Genomic DNA, 18442 nt, shown 5'->3' with positions numbered 1-18442 from the left:
GCTGTATTGCAGTGTGGACTTGAACCCCCGCCCACTCTTCGCCCATATTTGTCATTGGCTTGTGTCATTGTCCTTCATAAATGCTGGCTTCTGATTCGTTAATAGGCTTGTTAGTCCTTCCTTAGTACCGCCTTGTCTTCATCTATAACCTCCCATGAGGACAGGCCCTTTTACTTCTGTTGTTACACCGTGTGTCTTATTTAGTCTGTAAACACTATTTTCTTTAATGAGTTTATCAGGCACTACCATGCTGTCCTGCAATATTCAGTGCGTTCAGCGTGCCATGCGCGCTTTTACAAAACAAAGCATTTGTTTGTCAACTTGACAAACAAATGCTTTTTTTGGTAAATGCACCCTATTCCGCGCTTTCACTTTAATAACGGCTGCTGACCTTTCTTTAGACAAGACTCGTCTAAAGAAAGCGGCATTGCCACTATTAACGTGAAAGCGCAGCATGGGGCACTTGTAAACAACAAGCATTTGCAATGCAATAAGTATCGCATTTTAGATACTTTGACCTATTGGTATTGTAAATGACACTGCCTTTTATTATTGCAGGGTGTTTAAACACAAATAAAAGGCATTGAAATTTACAATGCCAATAGCTCAAAATCTCGCAATAGAGAGACCTACTGCATTGCAAATGCTTGTTTTTTCATGCAGTAAAGACTCTATTTGCAGATTAGATGTTGGAATCCTGCCAGAACCATTACCGTTTTCTGGGATCGACACATTGTTTCCTAATAGCAACATAATATTATTTAAGAACCAAAAACAATTCCCGTTGTCACGCTCTTTATTTACATAGTACTACAATGTAACATACCTCTGTAAACGTTGCTATTCCCAAAGACGGGCAGCAGATGGCGACGTCCACTTGTGGACCAACCTGCCGTCTGCTTTAACTCCACCGACAAACTTTCTCTGGCTCGTGAAACAGCTTTTGTTCCTTTCATGTTACACACGAGTGTAAAGCCAAAACGTTTTCGTGTAAAAATTCTGATTTCCCTAGATAATCATGTTTAGAGTGGGGGCCAGGGGGAGCTAATTGGAGACAGATTCGCTTGCCCCTGCCGTTTATATTTCACAGAGAAATGACCTACGTTTGCAGATCTGCGGCCCAGGTCTTTCTTCTCTTGCCAGTGAAAATTCCGACACCTCTCGCGCTCCAGCCTCTGGCGCGGTGCCAAGAAGGAAGTGCGCTGCAGCCCCTGCTTATCAATCACCGGATAATGGAGGCCAGATGTGGTGTCACCTGCCGTGCCCAAAAATGGACTTCTTTGTTGCACCAAAAGGAGGCGAACTCATTCAGCGCCAAGGCATTTGTCTCGATTTTAGAACCACACGCATGCTGTTAATCAGGGCTTTAAGTGGGATAAAAAAACTAAGAGGTCTCTCATAGGGGCGTGGCCAATGCAATTAAGGGCGTGGCTTAAAAACCCTAATTTACGCTAAAAATCTGTACTTAGCATAGTGTGTCACCCGACTTGTATTTTGCTCAGCCGTAGTCCGTGCATGGAGTTCCGTGGGGCGGAAAGGCGGGGCGGGGGAGAGCAGGATGGGGGTACTAAACACCGGAATATGGATAATTGGAGGTAAGTAAACAATTAAATAAATACAACGAATTTCGTAGCGTGCGCTGCATCGCATTTTGTGATGCAGCGCGCGCTACGAAATTCGTTTTATTTATTTAATTGTTTACTTACCTCCAATTATCCATATTCTGGTGTTTACTATCCCCCACCCTGCCCCTCCTACGCCCCGCCTTTCCGCCCCACGAACTCCCTCCACGGACCGCGGCTGATTTAGCTGTTTCTTTCATTGCATCCAGATGCATGACACAACAAGTAACATCATACCTACAACAAGTCAGGACTATTGCCTTTGTCAATGGTTGTTAGTTGCATAAGATAAATAAGCAGCAACTATGGCTCGTTGTATATAATATTGGAAAAGCTTCCACTTAAAGCGCTGGTGACACCATGACAATGTTGCTGCTCCTCAGTTTAAAAAAAAAAAGAGAAGGAAAATCCAGAGAGAAAATTACTCTCTTTAAATTATTTCCCTTCCCCTACAACGCTCCCCACGCATGACGTCATGCCGTAACTTCTCCACTAGTGAAAAGTGAGCAGTGTGTGCCTGCTGCTGTCACTTGAATCCTGAAAAAAACAGACTCATGTGCCAGGGCACAAAACAGAGCCCGATACAGACCCGTTTCGAGGACTCCTTCAAAAAACTGCCAGTGCTGAGACCCGGTGAGACCCGGCTCACTTAAAGCCCTGCTGTTAATGTTGCACTTGTTTGTGTGATGTGCATTCCTCCATTGGCAAGGCCTCTAATAACCCGTCCACACTTGCTTTTGAGAATTCGAATCCGTTAGCAGGGTCGCACTGGCCTACAGTGCCATCAGATTGTGCCTATGGACTTGCCCGAAGGATCACTGTTGATTTCCCTGATATTTCCACGTTTTTTTAGCTAGTTGTTTCACTAATACGGACCATTTTTATTAGGTCGAGCCTGGGCAGCTCATGCGCATCTCTGCGAGCCATGTTGTATTGGAGTAAGGAATAGAAGCCTCGTTCACTCTCCGCCTATATTTGTCATTGGCTTGTGTCATTGTCCTTCATAAATGCTGGCTTCTGATTTATTAATAGTCTTGTAAGTCCCTCCGTAGTACCGCCTTGTCTTCATTTGTAGCCTCCCATGAGGACTGGCCCTTTTACTTTGGTTGTTAAATGGTATGTCTTATTCAGTCTGTAAGCACCAATTTCTTGAAATTGTTCCTGGTACTGCAGGCATGACATGCTTTCCTGCAACATTCAGTCACCATGCCCGCTTTCACTTTCTAAGCAGCCCGGGACAATGGCGGCCGCCTCTTTGAATAGGTCTTCCATTTACAAGAGCTTAAGCTATTGGCATTGTACATGACAATTCCTTTTATGGGTTAATTATCAAAACATATAAATAAAAGGCATTGTCATTTTCAATGCCAATAGCTTAAACTCTCGCAAATGTGAGACCTATTGCATTGCAAATGCTTGTTTTGAATCCCACGCCTATTTTTTGACCCAGTCTGACCCTGTTCATTAGATGTAGTGTGAGGTGTATGAGTGGTGCTGTGTGTGGTTTGGGAGGTTCCTAGATATTGCTTCAAACAATTTGTGGCAACGGTTGCTCCACATCAGCTCGAGGTGTTGCGGATACTGTGAGAATAGACGCAGTCATGCATACCAGGCAGTTTTGTTCGGTGCCTTCCTGTTAATGCTACCGTGAACTGCTTATCATGTGGAAAAGTGGGCCCCTCGGGGTCTATGCTAGAAGACACAGGGAAAAAGAGTTTGGGTCATATCTAAAGACACTACATGGGCTAAACTCCTATTTTCCACCAGAGGTCATTTAGTTAATTGATCTAGTACTATATAAAGATATACAAATGATGTATAGTTTTTACATGTAATACATGTGATTGGAGAATGACATTTAGTGATTATGCTCATTTGAGTTAGAATGTATTTGCACCCTGTTGTGTTATGCTCGATTTAGTCCCCAGTTGCCAGTGGGAAGTAAAGGAACTACACCCTCGTCTAAACATTGCAAACGTAGAGGCCTACTTACAGTTTGATAGGCAGGAATACAGTGTCTGTCAAACTCCTGTTCCTCCCCCTCCATTTAGAGTCGGATGAACAGTCATGAGAATTTCTGTCTGTGGAGCCTCTGCTCTGCCTGCCTCGTTCCAGTGGAAACCTTTAACCGACTGACTTAGGGCTTTGGGTCGGAGTACTACAGATCATATGTCTAATTCATGGCGGATGTCAGAATATTTATTTTTCTTTGGAATGAAGTGCAGCGCTCCAAGGGCTCCATAACCCCTTAGTACATAGACTGCTCTCAGAAATCTCATACCACCATCATATCCTGAGTGTTTTACATTTCACAATCACTTTATGCGAATGCATTATGCAGGTGAACCAGTTGGTGGCCAAAAGGAATCTTAAGACGGCTTAAGTGACTAGTGCGCTGTAGGTTTTTGCACAGCATCAGAGGTTCATTCTGTACAAGATTAAGCTTGACAATATAAGACTATGAAAAGGCGGCTGATGTTTCTGAATTTAAAATCATAATGTTGGAATTGCACACCATATATATCTACAACAGGTTCATGGTACATAAACAGGTGCCCTCCCCCTTAATATGTAAGCAGATTTTCCACTTTTTTGGGGTGGGTGAAGTGGACCTGAATTGAGTGTTGCAGTGCAGTGTGGTGCTGATGCACAAGTTGCTCTTTGAAGTCTGGAATTCTAGTATGGGAAGAGGCTGTGCTCCAGCCAGTGTGGAAAGACTAAGTGGCCTTGGGATGTGCAATGTAGAGAGCTCAGGGCATCTTACTTGAAGTCTCCTCGGTTGTTGCTGGCTTTCTCCGCAGGGCAGTACGAAGCCGATGTCTCCAGCACCACAATCTCCACTTTCTTGCTGACATTCCCATATGCTGTGACCACAATGCACTCCCACTCCCCGCTGGCTGATATATGAATGTTGGGCAGGATCAATTCACTGCAAGAGGACAAGAGGAAATACAAGCATCATTGAAGGAGCCATGTGTGCCACAACTATCATCACAAGATTTGTTAGTGAGGGCATTCCTTTTGGCAATAGTCATTCCCAACAAACTTAAACACACTATTATTACACAACTGACTCAAACCTCTTAGCAAACTACAAATATTATCTGCCCAGGTGCAGTAAGAGAAATAGTATACAAGCTATACGTGCACTGTCATATGTGAAATGAAGGTCAGACACTTGTACATGAAGTATAATGAACTTTGTTTTGAAGCTGAATGCCAAGAAGGCCTTTTACATAACCATTTAGCTGGACTTTAACCATCCTGCAACTGAATAGATTAGATAATGACAAGGCATAATGTGCCTGAATTGATGAACCATACATACAGCTACATGACAATGCTGGATTTCCTGGAAACTGGGCCTGCCTTGCAAGCTCCTGTGATGTACAAACAACAAACTGCACTCAGTCCCACCCTGAACCTTGGTTTGCTTTAAAGCTGCAGAATCCTTAGCAGTGGTGAGCAGATCACACTTGCCATCATAGCATGTCTGCCTCCAAAAACTATTGCCTGCTCTTGTGACGACAGCCCTGCACTTATCACGATTCATGTCCACTGTCTTGATTTCAACTATAAGTAGCGACTGAGACAGAGACAGAGACAGCAAATATCCTGCATTGCAGTACAGAACACCTGGCCCTTGTGGCTTGCTCAGACATCTTCCCATCCTGGGGGGTGTAGCCTGAGCTAGGCTTCCGTAGACGGTTTGAGATGTTCTTTGACAACGGCTACCTACCATCGCCAAAATCCACGAAGTGACAATCATTACCCAAATAGCAGTTCAACTCTAAGCAAACAACCTCTTTAACAACTTCCAATCAGGCTTCAGACCTTGATGATTTTTTTTTTTTTAACGTAAGGCGATATCTAGACTGTGGTTCCGAAATGGTCAACAGGAGAAAAAGCTCCCTTGGCCAATCAGAAGGCTTTGTTTTCATTCTTGGTATTGTGCGACTCCTGCGAGCCATATCAAACTTTTTAACCCCTTCATGGCCAATCTTAACCCCTTTTTAGGTCTCGCCTGAGCCAGCGCTTTAGCGCTGCTCTGGCGAGAGCTATTGAAAACGGGGATGTGGAAGTGCAAACAGTGCTTTCCAGGCCCCCAACTACAGTGCATGTGCGCCAGGCACGCGCACCATTTGGCAGCCTGCATTTACATTTCGCGGGCGCTTTGATGTTCTCAGTGAGCCGCGCGGCCACTGAGAACATCAAAGCACCCGCGAAAGTGCACACCATTTGCCACCCCCTCCCTTATCCCACTTCCTTACCAGGCCTTGTCTTCATGCAGTTGCTAATTCCATATTCTCGCACTATCTTCATTCACTTCTCGCCTCTCTTTCTCTCCTCGCTTAGCTTCTCTGCCATTTCCTGGCTTTTGTTGTCTGTTACTGTCTGACTTTGCCGTAACTTTCTATCTCCCCTTCTGTCTTACTTTTACTTTCAAACCTTACTTCTCTAAGTCCCTTTCTTTTCTTTCACCTCTCTGGTCTTGTCGTTTCTTTCGCTCCTTAGCCTTGCCTTCCTAAACTCCATCGCCTGGCTCTCTTTCCTTCCCTTTTCTTTAAATCTGCCTTGCGTTGTTTTTCTCTTTTACTCACTTTCTCTTGCTCGCTGCATCTTTTACGCATTTCCTACACTCGTACAGCCATCACTCTCCCATGCTCCCTGTAGCTGACGTACCTCGGTGTATGCATTGGATAACAGGATGTTTAGATGCAGTGACCACATAACGCACAGGTGCCAATAAGGAAGGAGTGACCCTGGGCGCTGCTGCCTGCCGTGTCCAGGCCACGCGTTGTGGTTGGGGGGGTGGGGGCTGGACAACAGGCAATGCACAATGTGCTGCCCTGTCTTCCAAAAGGTGGGAGGGGCTCTTCAGTATTTGTGTGGTCTTTGTGAGAAGTTTATCTTGTTACAGGCACTTACACGGTCTTTGTCATACGTGCAATGTGAGTGAGGAATAATTTAAGGATATGTTCTGATTAATTAGCACCTGTAAATCGCCCACACTGCTATTAGTAAAGCATCGCGGCGCCATTATATAGTGCACAGTATGACTTCCAAGCGTTTACCATAATCACAGTGTGATTTGGCTTTGTTTTCTTGTGGCCAGCTGAACACAAACGCAGCAGGAGACAGTCCTTTGGTGGTCTCACCATGCTCCGCATAGGCCTAAGGACTCTGCTCCCCGTCGCATTGTAAGCCTGGAAGTTTGCTCCAAACTCTCCCATCTATTTGCCTCCCTGCTCAGCAGCTACTCGGCAGCAGTGGACATCCCAAACCAAGGCGCGCAACGCCCATTGGGCTCAAAGGGCTTTAGCCAGCCCCCCCCCCCCCCCCCAATTCACCCCTGGAATTAATTGCTGTGAAGGGCTTTATAACGGGGAGTCGTGAGTATTCGCGAACCTCTGATCTGGGCTAGCAGTTCGAAGCTGCATGCAGCCACATGCAGCACTGTAGCATCAAGAAAACATGTGCATGTTATACTTGGTTTCCTTCAGAAATCTTCGAGTAATAGTGGACATTTGTATGGTTGCCTGCCAATATAAGAGGGATTGCCGAAGATCGTTTTGATGCCGTGGGACGGAATAAATAAAAGGCTCTATAGCTCATTGGGTTGAGCGTTCACTGATCAGATGTTTATGAAATCTGCAAAGTAGCGCGTGAAAGACGATCTCAAATCTTGGTTGCAATGCGTCAGAAATGATGTCTTTGGGTTTAGTTGTAATAACAATTACTTCTTCACAAATAGTCAATCTTTCGTGTTTTTGGCACTACGTAATCAGTCAGTGCAACACTGCCCCACCCCCTCCACCCAAGGGGATGTGCTTTTCTTTCCTTTTTACTGCTCATTGGTTAGAATGTTCTCTTTTCGGAGATTCTATTGTAGCGCCTGAGAGCCCATCCGCTCCACGGAAAGGACGGGCCGAAGGAGTGGTGAAATGTAAAACAAGCATTTGCAATGCAATAGGTCTCGCATTTACTCGAGTTTAAGCTATTGGCATTATAAATGACAATGTGTTTTATTTATGTTCCAAAATCAAAACATAAATAAAAGGCATTGTCATTTACAATGCCAACAACTCAAACTCACGTAAATGCGAGACCTATTGCATTGCAAATGCTTGTTTAAATTCTAATCTCTTGAAAATTGCTTAACAGATTTACACCAAAGATCAAATAGCATGCTTTCTGAGTAAAGATGTAACTTTCTATCAAATTCAGTGTAAATCTGTTTAGCTGTTTTTTTCTTTATCAGAGACCAAAGTTTCCTAAGGGAATTAACATGGGTAATCAACATTTTGGGAAATCAAATTTTAGGGGCCCCGCTTTTTTCCTGGCCCTGTTTAATTGACTTGGAAATCAATTGGAAAGGGTAAAACTCATTTTCAGACTCTCCTGCTGACTCACATTGAGTGGTTTCCTTTTTACGACCAGATGGTTCCCGTCTTTCCTCTCTTGTCCAGGAGGAGTGCTCTCCTCTCGGCAGTCTCTGAACAGAGGCTGCTGCTTTAGGCCCAGTGGTCAAGTGAACTGGGCACCAGCACCTAGGTGTTCATCCAGGATTAGCTGCTGCAATCCAGGACTTCATCTGCATGGACATCACTGAGCCTCCCTTGTATCCTTGTTTCAGGAACAAGCTTTGGTTCCCTGATGCTGCAACTGGTGCTGCAGTTTTTACCGGTGAATTTAGATCTAGACCTAGTAGGGTAAACTCTCCTGGTAAAATGTGCATCCATCAAACCATATATGAAACTATAGGGAGATTCTTCTGCTACAGAATGAGTGGGTAGTCATCTTATAAAGGGCTTTGCTCCTGGTTGACCAGATATTCTTCGCTCTTCATTAGCATACAGAAGGGCCCTTTGCCGTTTTTGACACATATATTGTTGCTCTTATAATAAAACAACAACTTACCAATGCTTCTCTAGCAAGTCAAAAAACTCCAGAAACACCTATATGAAGAACGGAGTCAAGCCCCCCCCATCCTTTGTCATTTGGTGAGAACCAAAGTATCCACATGAAATACTGTAAAAAGCAAGCATTTTAGAAGGGAACGCTAAGAAGCAAATAGAAAGCGATGGGCGGGCTGTAAGCCTACATAATAGAAACAGCATGTCTCGAAGAGACAGAGCATGCACTGCCTAAGCATTTATATTTATATAATGCTTACTTCCCCTGACGAGGCATTGAAGCGAGATCTAAACATGCAGGAGTCAGCCAGTAAGCCTGCTATCCCCCTGTTATTCCCTAAAATTCCACCTAACCCACGTCCTTCAAAATTGCCAAGATACGTTGTAATGGTAATTCCGGCTGGGGAGTGGGGGGTAGCAGCCAGAACGGCCAAGATACCAGGTGACTCTTAGTGACAGCCTTAGTCGTGTTAAATCTTCTTGATTGCATATGATATGGCAAGATCTGTTTGGCGTGCTCATTAGGTGACCAATTCACCTGGCTGGATGTAGGAAATACAGTTACTTACCAGTAATCGTCATGAAGTAATTATCACTTCCTAGTCCCTATACTAACAACTCGGTGTTTCTCCCAATCCGTTTATTCGCCCCCAATCCAGATAAGTCATAACTACAGGAACAGGGGGTTACACATTTACTTTTGAGGGTCTGAAGGGTGGGACCAATTTTACTTGTGCCGGGGTGTCTTGGGCAGGTGGCTACACAACACCATGCAAGTTCTAGACCGAGGAAGGCATGGTGGAGTACTGAAGAGTCCTGGCAACAGATCTGCATAATAGCAGTTGGTGTCTAACACAGGCCAGAGTGCACCCCCTCCCAATTTTCAACAGACCCGCACTTCAGAATCCCAGGAAGCACCTGATCCCCAGTGAGGGGCTGAAAATGTATCATCTCAGGATCCAGAACTGAGCACCGTTTGGATAATGTCTCCAGGAAGCATAGCATACTCACTAAACCATTTTCTAATTTAAACACAGTTGCCAAATGTAAACAAATCATCCAGGCCTCCTGGCAATTCCAGTCTGTCAAAAGAGGACCTCAAGAACATTTTCTGCTCTTGGTAATTTCTTTCACAGAATGGCTCCGACCTCAGGTTCGAGCTGAACGTTGAACGTTCAGGTTCCCAAGGAGGTGGACCATACCGTTCGCCAGTTTTTGGGGGAATCTAATACACACCTGGCTGGTCCTTACTTATCAGCAAAGAGTGCCACCTTTCCCAAAAAGAAATACACCTGTTCATCTTTTACGATTCTGAAAAAGCCTGCTGAACATGAGTTTAAGTAGAACTGTAAATGAAATTATCTGCTTTCACTTTTAACATGGCTTTTCTCTCTATTTTACTTTAATTTTCAGTTAGGAGTCATTAAGGAAGCTGTGGAACACACTTTTAAAGTGTTTTCCTCTTACATTTCCTGTTTAAAGTATGTACTGATAATGGAAAAAAATACCGATATTAGGTGGTATTCCTTATTTTTTTTATGGCAGGAACATTAAAATACCGGTCATGGCAGTATAAAACCAGCCAGGAGGCAAACCTATCTATGACAGGCACAACAGCCAAATCCCTGCCTGTCCCCAAGCAAGTAAACAAGTTAACTTGTGGGTAGAGTGACCAGATTTTAAAAATCAAAAACTGGCACATCCCACAAACATAGAAGTAGTACAATTTTGCATCGACAAGGGGGCACAGAATGACTCGGTTGACTGTACTCTTGAACATATAAAACAGAGACAAAAAGGCACTAGAGGGTAATAAATGCCATTTTTATGCACAGTATCATTTGTGTTAATTAAATTGCTTTCTTCTAGGGCTGCTAACTAATTCTGCACTGGAACACACGAAAACTTGCCACTAAATGTATTCAGTAAATCCTCCCTGAAAACCGGGACTTGAGTTAGTGAAATTAGCTCAGACCGATGATGAAAGATCCGGGCTGTCCTGGGACATTCGGGACACCTGGTCATCTTCCCTGTTGGGGTCTGTGACTGGCGCACTCTATATGTAACGCACAAGTCCACGTAGAGCGGCTTTGTAAACTTACACTCAATTGGCTTTTATCTCACTACCACAGCAGTTTATTGGATTGTGATTAGTTAGGGTTTAGCACGATGCAGGACTTACGGATACCTCTGCTCTCTAAGGTTTACTATCCCGATGTCATTGCTGTTACCCTGAGGGTTTCAAGGCTCGAATTTTAACATAATCAGAACTCAGGCTTTCCCCCATCTCTGCTATGGAGGCAAGATTTCCTCCTGTAAAGTGTTTGCAGATTTCAAAACCCAACTATTAATTAAAAAAAATATATATAAATCAATTCTATAATTGCATGGTGAATAGAGAGTACCCCAAATTTGATATACTTCTGCTTTTCTAGATTGATGAGCCACAGGATGGTTTGCATTTGTAGTTTCAGGTTTTCAGCTAGATGCTGGCGGATCGAATTTGGTGCTATTCAGAGGCCCTTGCGAAACGAGTGACCAGATGTGCCAATGCCAAACATATTGCCAATAAAATCCAACCATTGGTAGCGGAAGCAAGAGGCTGACAACTGAATGGGTATAGAGACAAGGCCACCGAGATCCACCTTGTGTGATAGGCTGAAGAACAAAATGGAGCAAAGAAGAACTGTCATCAGAAAACATAATCTATTACAGGATGGCACAATAGGTAGGAAGGAATCTGAGAACAATAGGGGAAATTCCAACTGAAAGCTGAACCCAGTTTAGTGTGAGGCGAAGAAAAAGAGCAAGAAGAGGGAATGAGCAGGCAAAGTTAAGAGAAAGGAATGTTTATAAAAGCAATGAAAGCCATTAAAATATCTGTTGATTCATTTTTATTTATTTTGTGGTTTTATATGGTATCCGCGCATGGTACAGTACCGCCCTTATCCTTCTGCCAAGGAGTTGTGTTTGACACATCCAGAGGCTCAAGCTCACAGCATCGGCTGTGGGAAGATGCAAAGGTAAGGAGACTGAGCACAAAGTCCTGGCAGTCTCTTATCCACAAGTAACTGTATCTTACCTCTGAAGCGGAGCCATGAGGGAGGCACGCTACAAGAGAAATGACCAACCCTATGGGCTGGAGAGTGGGGCACTGCAATCCTAGGGCTTTACTAGGGTGGATGGAGGACATTGTGAGCCAAACAAAGTGTCTTTATATCTATGAAATAGTCTTTACACATAGAAACGAATTCAGTATAGTGTGTCGCCAGCTATGATCAGTGGACTATACAGTCTTAATGTTGCACTGCAATAAGGTAGCGCAGACATTAAGATAACTACATGATGGAAAGACAATAAGAGCATCTCAGAAAACTCCGCTTTTCAGTAAAACCCTAATTACATATATCTTAATCAATAAAGTAACAAAGCTGGGGGAGAGGATGTGGCCCAATGGCTAGGGTGGCTGACCTCAAATCCGGGGAACCGGGTTTGAGTTTCGGCAACAACGCTCAACATCCTGTTATTCTGAGTAAATCACTTAATCTCCCCATGCCTAAAAAAAATTAATGTATCCTTATATAACACAAATGGTGCTCATGTAAAGGGCCTGATACCGGATACCCTTGTGTCAAGTTTGCACTATATCAACCCCCCCCCCCCCCCCAAAAAAAGAAAGCTGGAACCCCACAGGAAAGGGGCAAGTGGCTGCAGGCTGGGTTGGGTGTGCCCATCATAAAGCACTATACCCTTCCCCAATACAGTTGGCAGCAGGCGGGGCTCATGTCAGTGTGCTGCCCGAATCCTTACAATGCAGCTGCACCCTGCCAAGTAAATAACAACATGTATTTGTGTTTTGTACATAAATAATTGCATGTCAATTTCTCAGGGAAACCAATTCAACTCCTTCACTGACAGCACCAGTCTACACCAATCAGTGATGTAGGCCTGAGGGTTTACTGAGGAGTTTACTTTCTGCAGCATCTACATCCTGCTGAGTTTCTGAAATCATGTACATGTATAATGTCCCCATATACAGACATGTCATTTTTGACAGAAACAAGTTCCTGTGTAAGAACCTGCTAAGTAACTGACTTCATGTACCACTTTACTTTCGAAATGAATACAGTGAGCCAAACTATAAGGGTGACATCAGAAGACATCTGTTCCAGAATTTGCAGAATCTCCTTTTCAATTTTTTGCAATATTTGTCCTATTATACTCTATGACGTTGCTGTGATCATGAGGTTACTACTGCCTTTGAGCACAGCCTAAATCTCTCGACATTTCCCTATATATTCATCCAGCTATTACTTTACACTTCCCTTGAGCTGATTAGCTGTTCTTACTCAATCAATCAATCCATCACTCAGTAATCTTATAAAGCGCGACTACTCACCTGTGAGGGTCTCAAGGCACTGAGTAGGGTTGGTGGGTTTGCGGTTCAGTCGAACAGCCAGGTCTTGAGGTCCTTCCTGAATTGTGGCAGCGATGGTGATTGCCTGAGGTTTAGAGGCCGGGAGTTCCAGGTCTTCGCAGCAAGGTAGGTCTTGCGGATCTGTGGCATGGTGGCCAGGGCCAGTTGGGCAGAGTGAAGCCGTCTGGTGCTAGTGTAGAAGGAGTGGCAGTGATTGATGCAGGTCTGGCGTTGTGAAGGGCGTTGTAGGTATGTGTGAGAAGCCTGAATGGGATTCTTTTGTTGACAGGTAGCCAGTGAAGGAGTCACTGGCAAGTGATGTGGTTGCTACAGGGAATCTTCAGGATGAGTGTGGCGGAGGTGTTCTGGATGGTCTGCAGGTTTCTTTAGTTTCTGCGTGGTGCATTGCTGTAGTCGAGTCTGCTGCTGATGAGTTCATGGGTGAGCATGTTCCTGGACTCAGTGGGGATTGACTGAAAGGTCTTACGAAGGAGGCGGAGCGTGCGGAAGCAGGAAGACGAAACAGCGTTGATTTGGATGTTCATTGAGAGTGAGGAGTCAAGCGTGATGCCAAGGTTTCGTGCGTGGTCTGTGGGGGGATTCCGAGTGCTGCGGGCCAACAAGAGTCATCTCAGACATACGTGGAGGACCCCAGGATGATGACTTCAGCCTTGTCTGAATTAAGCATGAGGCAGCTATCATCCATCCAGGTGGCGACTGCCTTCATTCCATTGTGGAAGTTGCTCTTGGTGGCTGTAGGTTCACCTGTGAGGGAGAGAATCAGCTGGGTGTCGATGGTGTAGGGGATGATGTTGAGTCCGTGGCTTCTGACGATGGCCGCACGTGGGGCCATGTACATGTTGAAGAAGGTGGAGTTCAGGGAGGATCCCTGAGGCCCTCCGCAGCTGATCTCTGTGGGTTCTGAGTTGAACAGTTGAAGTCTGACTCTCTGCATTCAGCTGCAGAGTAAGGAGCAAATCTATTCTAGGGCGTTTGTCACAGATGCCGGCATCGTGGAGTCCTGTGCAGAGGGTGTGGTGGGAGACGGTATTGAACTTGCTTGCTTAAGCGGTGGTCTAGCAGCAGCCTTTAAAGAGATAGACCATCCTCCAGATTCTAATGGTAATCAAACGTAGCTAATATAGCGTTATTTCATATGCACATATGGTTGCTTCTTATTACCGTTTTGTATCCTAAATTTGCATTAAATTTGAAAATGTATCCTTTATATTTCAGTGAAAATTGAATTAAACATTTTGATTGTTGCCTTCCCTTTTAATTTCAAATCACCCCCCCTTTATTCTCCATCCTCTGTATGCCTCCTCTCTCTGAGCACAGCCCACGCTAAATCACATGCATTTTCACCTTAATCCCTATTATTGTGTTTCAGAAAATTGCTCGCACCGAATTTCAAAGATCACAACCGCTCCTTTAAAAGTCATATCTCTGCAACCACACAAATAATCTCCTGCAGGTAATCTATTATTACCGCCAATCATTTGCATGAATTTAAATACCCCCACCACTAAAGATCACACCAAAATCCTATTAATTTAATCTACCACATAGAAACTGGAGTAAATACATTGAATGATTTCCTTAAGCGCACAAGAATAATCCCAATAACCACTGAAAAAAACACTAACGTTGGCCTCTAGATCAGCTTACTGCCCGGCACAAAGTGCTCCAAAGTCTCACAAGGTGTAGTAAGCCCTAAACAAATTCAAATGCAATACAATACAATATATAACACTCCTTGCCCACACTAATACTAAAACCCTAACATTTCGCGAACAGGAAGTCAATTCATACAGAATGCGTAATAATTCCGTTTTGCTGCTCGACACTTCCATACAGGGGCGGCTCCTCCGCTAAGGCAGAGGCGCTTTGCCCCACTGCTTTAAAAGCAGTGCAGAGGAAAAATACAATGATAATAACGGAATGTTATAATCATTTTATTTTTCCATTCCTAGGTGCGGGGAGGGGCGGCGCTGGCCAGAGCAGGGGTCAGGGGAAGGAGTCTTAAGCACACTCTATGTGCTCTTGACTGTTTGGCTGGCCGTCTTGGCCCAGTCAAACATTCATGTGTACTTTGCATGTTCTCCACCCAGGCTGCATTACAGCCTGGGTGGGGAAAAGGCACAGGCTCCCTGTCTCCGTCTGAGTGGCGAACCACTGCACTCAGACCAATCACAACACTGCATTGCAGTGTTGTGATTGGCTTAGGTGAAACGAACACAATGCGGCATTGCAGCTTTGTGATTGGCTTAGGGGAGCCCAGGTGCTTCCTGCGATGGAGGAGAGGCGGCGAAGAGGTGGTAGTTTGTGAAGCGACCACCAGGTACGTTTTCTTTGTTCTCTTTCTTTTTTCTTTTCTATCCCCCATCTCCCCCCTCACCCCTGTTGTTACAAAGCAAGCCATTACATCTCAAGTCATTTCTAGGACTTGCTGTAGGGGGCGCCCTAAACTAAGGAATTGCATAATTTATATTCCAACACCTTCCCTACTGTTGCACACGCTGGAATTGGAATAGTAAATTATACTATTCCTAACTCCAGCGTGCCCTCTACAGCAAGTCGTAGAAACGACTCACGATGTAATGGCTTGCGTTGCAGCGCATGCGATGTAACATCACATATTCTACTTCTGTCACTGCTACATTATGTCCTTTTGGTGCTTGAAATTTCATGTTCTCCAGTAACTTAATATTTTTCTACAACCTGCTAATATGATAGCCTTGAATATGAGGTCACAGGATCATTGTTGGTTATTAGGTAACTATGTACACACAGAGACTACAATGCTTGCTGATCAGTAGTCGTCAAGGCATGATTTGGTGTTATGCAAAAGCTGGTATCTGTGAGAGCTGGAAAACAGATTGTGCAAAGATAAACTCTGGCTTGTGGGGTTGTCTGTGTGCTCCTGATCAAGAAAAAGATACAATCTGTGAACTACCGATAGTAGGCACTTGGGATGTGAGTATGAAACTGCAGAATGTGACAACATTTTCTGGTCACATGAAGACAAAAATGTACATTCCAATGGTGTCTTTTGAGACAAGCGGGGGAGAGAACACAGATGCGAGGTAAGCTTAGAAATCTCCTTCATGCATCACATCCTTTTTTGTCCCACATCCCAAAGCAGTGATTATTCTGCCACAGACTCAAGGCCGATGCCAGTAAATGATTTGATGTAATCATTTGCCTCTTAAGAAAGGAAATTATTTTTCAGAATATTTTCCCATTGGGTATGTGTCGGTTTTGGATGGAGGCTGCCTCAGCTAATTTTGACTTGCATTTATGTTAAATATTCAGAGATTTCTGACTTAGGCCCAAAGTCTGTGCTAGTGAGTTTGAAGTTTGTGAAGAATGTGATTGTGTTTTACAGCGCTTGAAGTTTCAGTGGCTGCAAGGGGGAATATCTTCACACCCAGCACTCTACCAACCTGGTGATGAATGTGCAGTCATGGATAATGCTATCCTCCAGTATGATCCCCATCTCTTCATCTTCTTCCACCGGCTCTCTGTTGTGGTACCACTGGATGTGGGTGGTGTTATCCAGGTAGCTGGCAGAACACTGGAATGGCAGCCTGTCCCCTTGGAAGACCACCTGGGTCAGGGAAGGGATGAGGTGGTGGGTGTGCAGCTCTGGGGGGCCTACTGTGGGACAGAAAGGACAAAGGACCTGTGATTGTAATGCACACATACATTTATACTAGATTTGTCAGGAAACAGGCGCACACATGGAAGAGCAGGGAGAGCACATGAGCAGTTTATTAATGCTTGTAGAAGAAAGGATCAGTCTCCGTCCCTTAATAGCAAAATGGTTACACTATGAACTAGGGCTACTGCAGGGGGAGTACGTACAGCATCATTAAGCATTTAATAAGCCTGCTGAATAGTTACTGGAGTGGCATCAGAGATGGGTGCTACATAATTGTTAGCAGAATTAGAAAGGGAGGATACTGAAATGTTCTGATGTTTGTGATCCGAAATATCTTTTTTGTTTTTCTTGGTTTTGAATATTATTGACTAAGGACAGTGTTATTTTTTTACTTTCATTCAATCATAACTGAATCTTTGCCCAGAGTTCATCAATTTAAAGAACAATGAGCTTGATAGGACTTCCACCATTTTACATATACACCGGCTTTCACTACAATGTGACCGAGGCAGTGACGGGCTCAAGGCCCTTCCCTGTGAGTTAACATATGTGAAGTGATACACCCGACTGTTACCTACCCCCACATCCAGGACAGAACCTCTACTGATGAAAAGAATAAAACTCTCAGAGTTTGAGGGACTGCTACTAAAGAAGGCTTTCCAATATTCAATAAGACAGAGCACACCGACACATACACTGCAGTGGGACTGCGTTCCAACACCTGCCTCAGACTCTCAAATGGACGTGTGAATGGGAACATGTGCAAGGAAGCCTTGAGCACTATGGAGAACTTGTTAGGGAGCACATGTCAATTCGGAACATGGAAATTTTGTACCACAATCAAACAAGGGGTCAATTTAGGAAGGATACTAGATCAGATGCTGACAGTGAGCTTTTTCTCTCTCACTCTGTGTACTCGGTCAGGGCACCACAACAGGAAGGTCCTTTTACGTCACGTATAACTGGTCAGCTGCCTCCCCTGGGTGGACAAGATGCCCAGCAGGAGCAGGTGCTGTGGATACTCACTGCAGCTCAGCTGCCGCTCCCTCAAGCTCCTTAGTCGCATGTCCTGCAGGAGGCTGGGGTACACACAGAGCGTCCGGTCCGAGATCTGGACAGAGCTGTTCTTTGACCAGGAGACCACCCAGCGTAGGTTACAGTCACAAGTCAGGTAGTCTGTGGAAAAATCCCTAAAACAGAAAATAGGAAAATTAAGAGTTAGAACCAGAAGAAAAATCCAGAGTTGATAGAAACAAAGTGGAAGGGAGAGAGAGAAGCAGGAGGGTGTAAGAACATTATAAGGCACAAAACCTCCTTATGGTGTAGGACCATGGATTGGAGCTAACACGGTTAGTTCTTGAGACAGATAAGTGGGTTCAGTGTCTGTGTGCCATCTGCAGGTCACAGGTGTATAGCCTAGCACATCCCATGCAGCTTCCAGGAGATGGCTTGGGGGCTCGTTGAAAGCTCACTGGTACCCTCTGAAGGGATCTACAGGCACATTTGAACCCCAACAGGGCTAATCCAGCCGTGCACCCTTCTGAGGTCATGAAGTGGATTCCCATTAACGAGGATAGTATCAACGCCTTTTTCACAGCACTCTGAAAGGGTAGAATTGTGGCATTATATAAAAGCACTACATTAAAGAAATGATTCATCCTTCTGAAGCTGATGCAGTCAGTATCACGACGTTGGGTGATAATGACCCCACCCTATCTAAGGGGAGTTCACAGTATGGTGTAAGCTGTATGTGGGGGCGTTCATATTGGTATGCCGGTGTCGTTGTTTCTATCATTATTAATATATATTGACGTTTCACCTC

At 44.5% G+C, this 18442-nt stretch overlaps 1 protein-coding gene across 1 annotated transcript in view; it reads right to left on the bottom strand.

The window, feature by feature from the left end:
- ADGRA2 (adhesion G protein-coupled receptor A2) overlaps positions 1–18442 on the bottom strand; it is a 511074-nt gene that overhangs the window by 86781 nt on the left and 405851 nt on the right. Inside the window, exons 6-8 of the mRNA XM_085634945.1 lie at positions 17647–17810; positions 16403–16616; positions 4387–4551 (exon numbers count right to left, since the gene is read on the bottom strand). Coding sequence (XP_085491071.1) covers positions 4387–4551; positions 16403–16616; positions 17647–17810 — 543 coding nt within the window. The remainder of the gene's footprint in view (positions 1–4386; positions 4552–16402; positions 16617–17646; positions 17811–18442) is intronic.

This window comes from Triturus cristatus, chromosome 11 (genome assembly GCF_964204655.1).
Source record: "Triturus cristatus chromosome 11, aTriCri1.1, whole genome shotgun sequence".
Lineage (NCBI taxonomy): Eukaryota > Metazoa > Chordata > Amphibia > Caudata > Salamandridae > Triturus > Triturus cristatus.
Note: the sequence above shows the minus strand (reverse complement) of the source record. Positions and strands in the feature narration are given on the sequence as shown.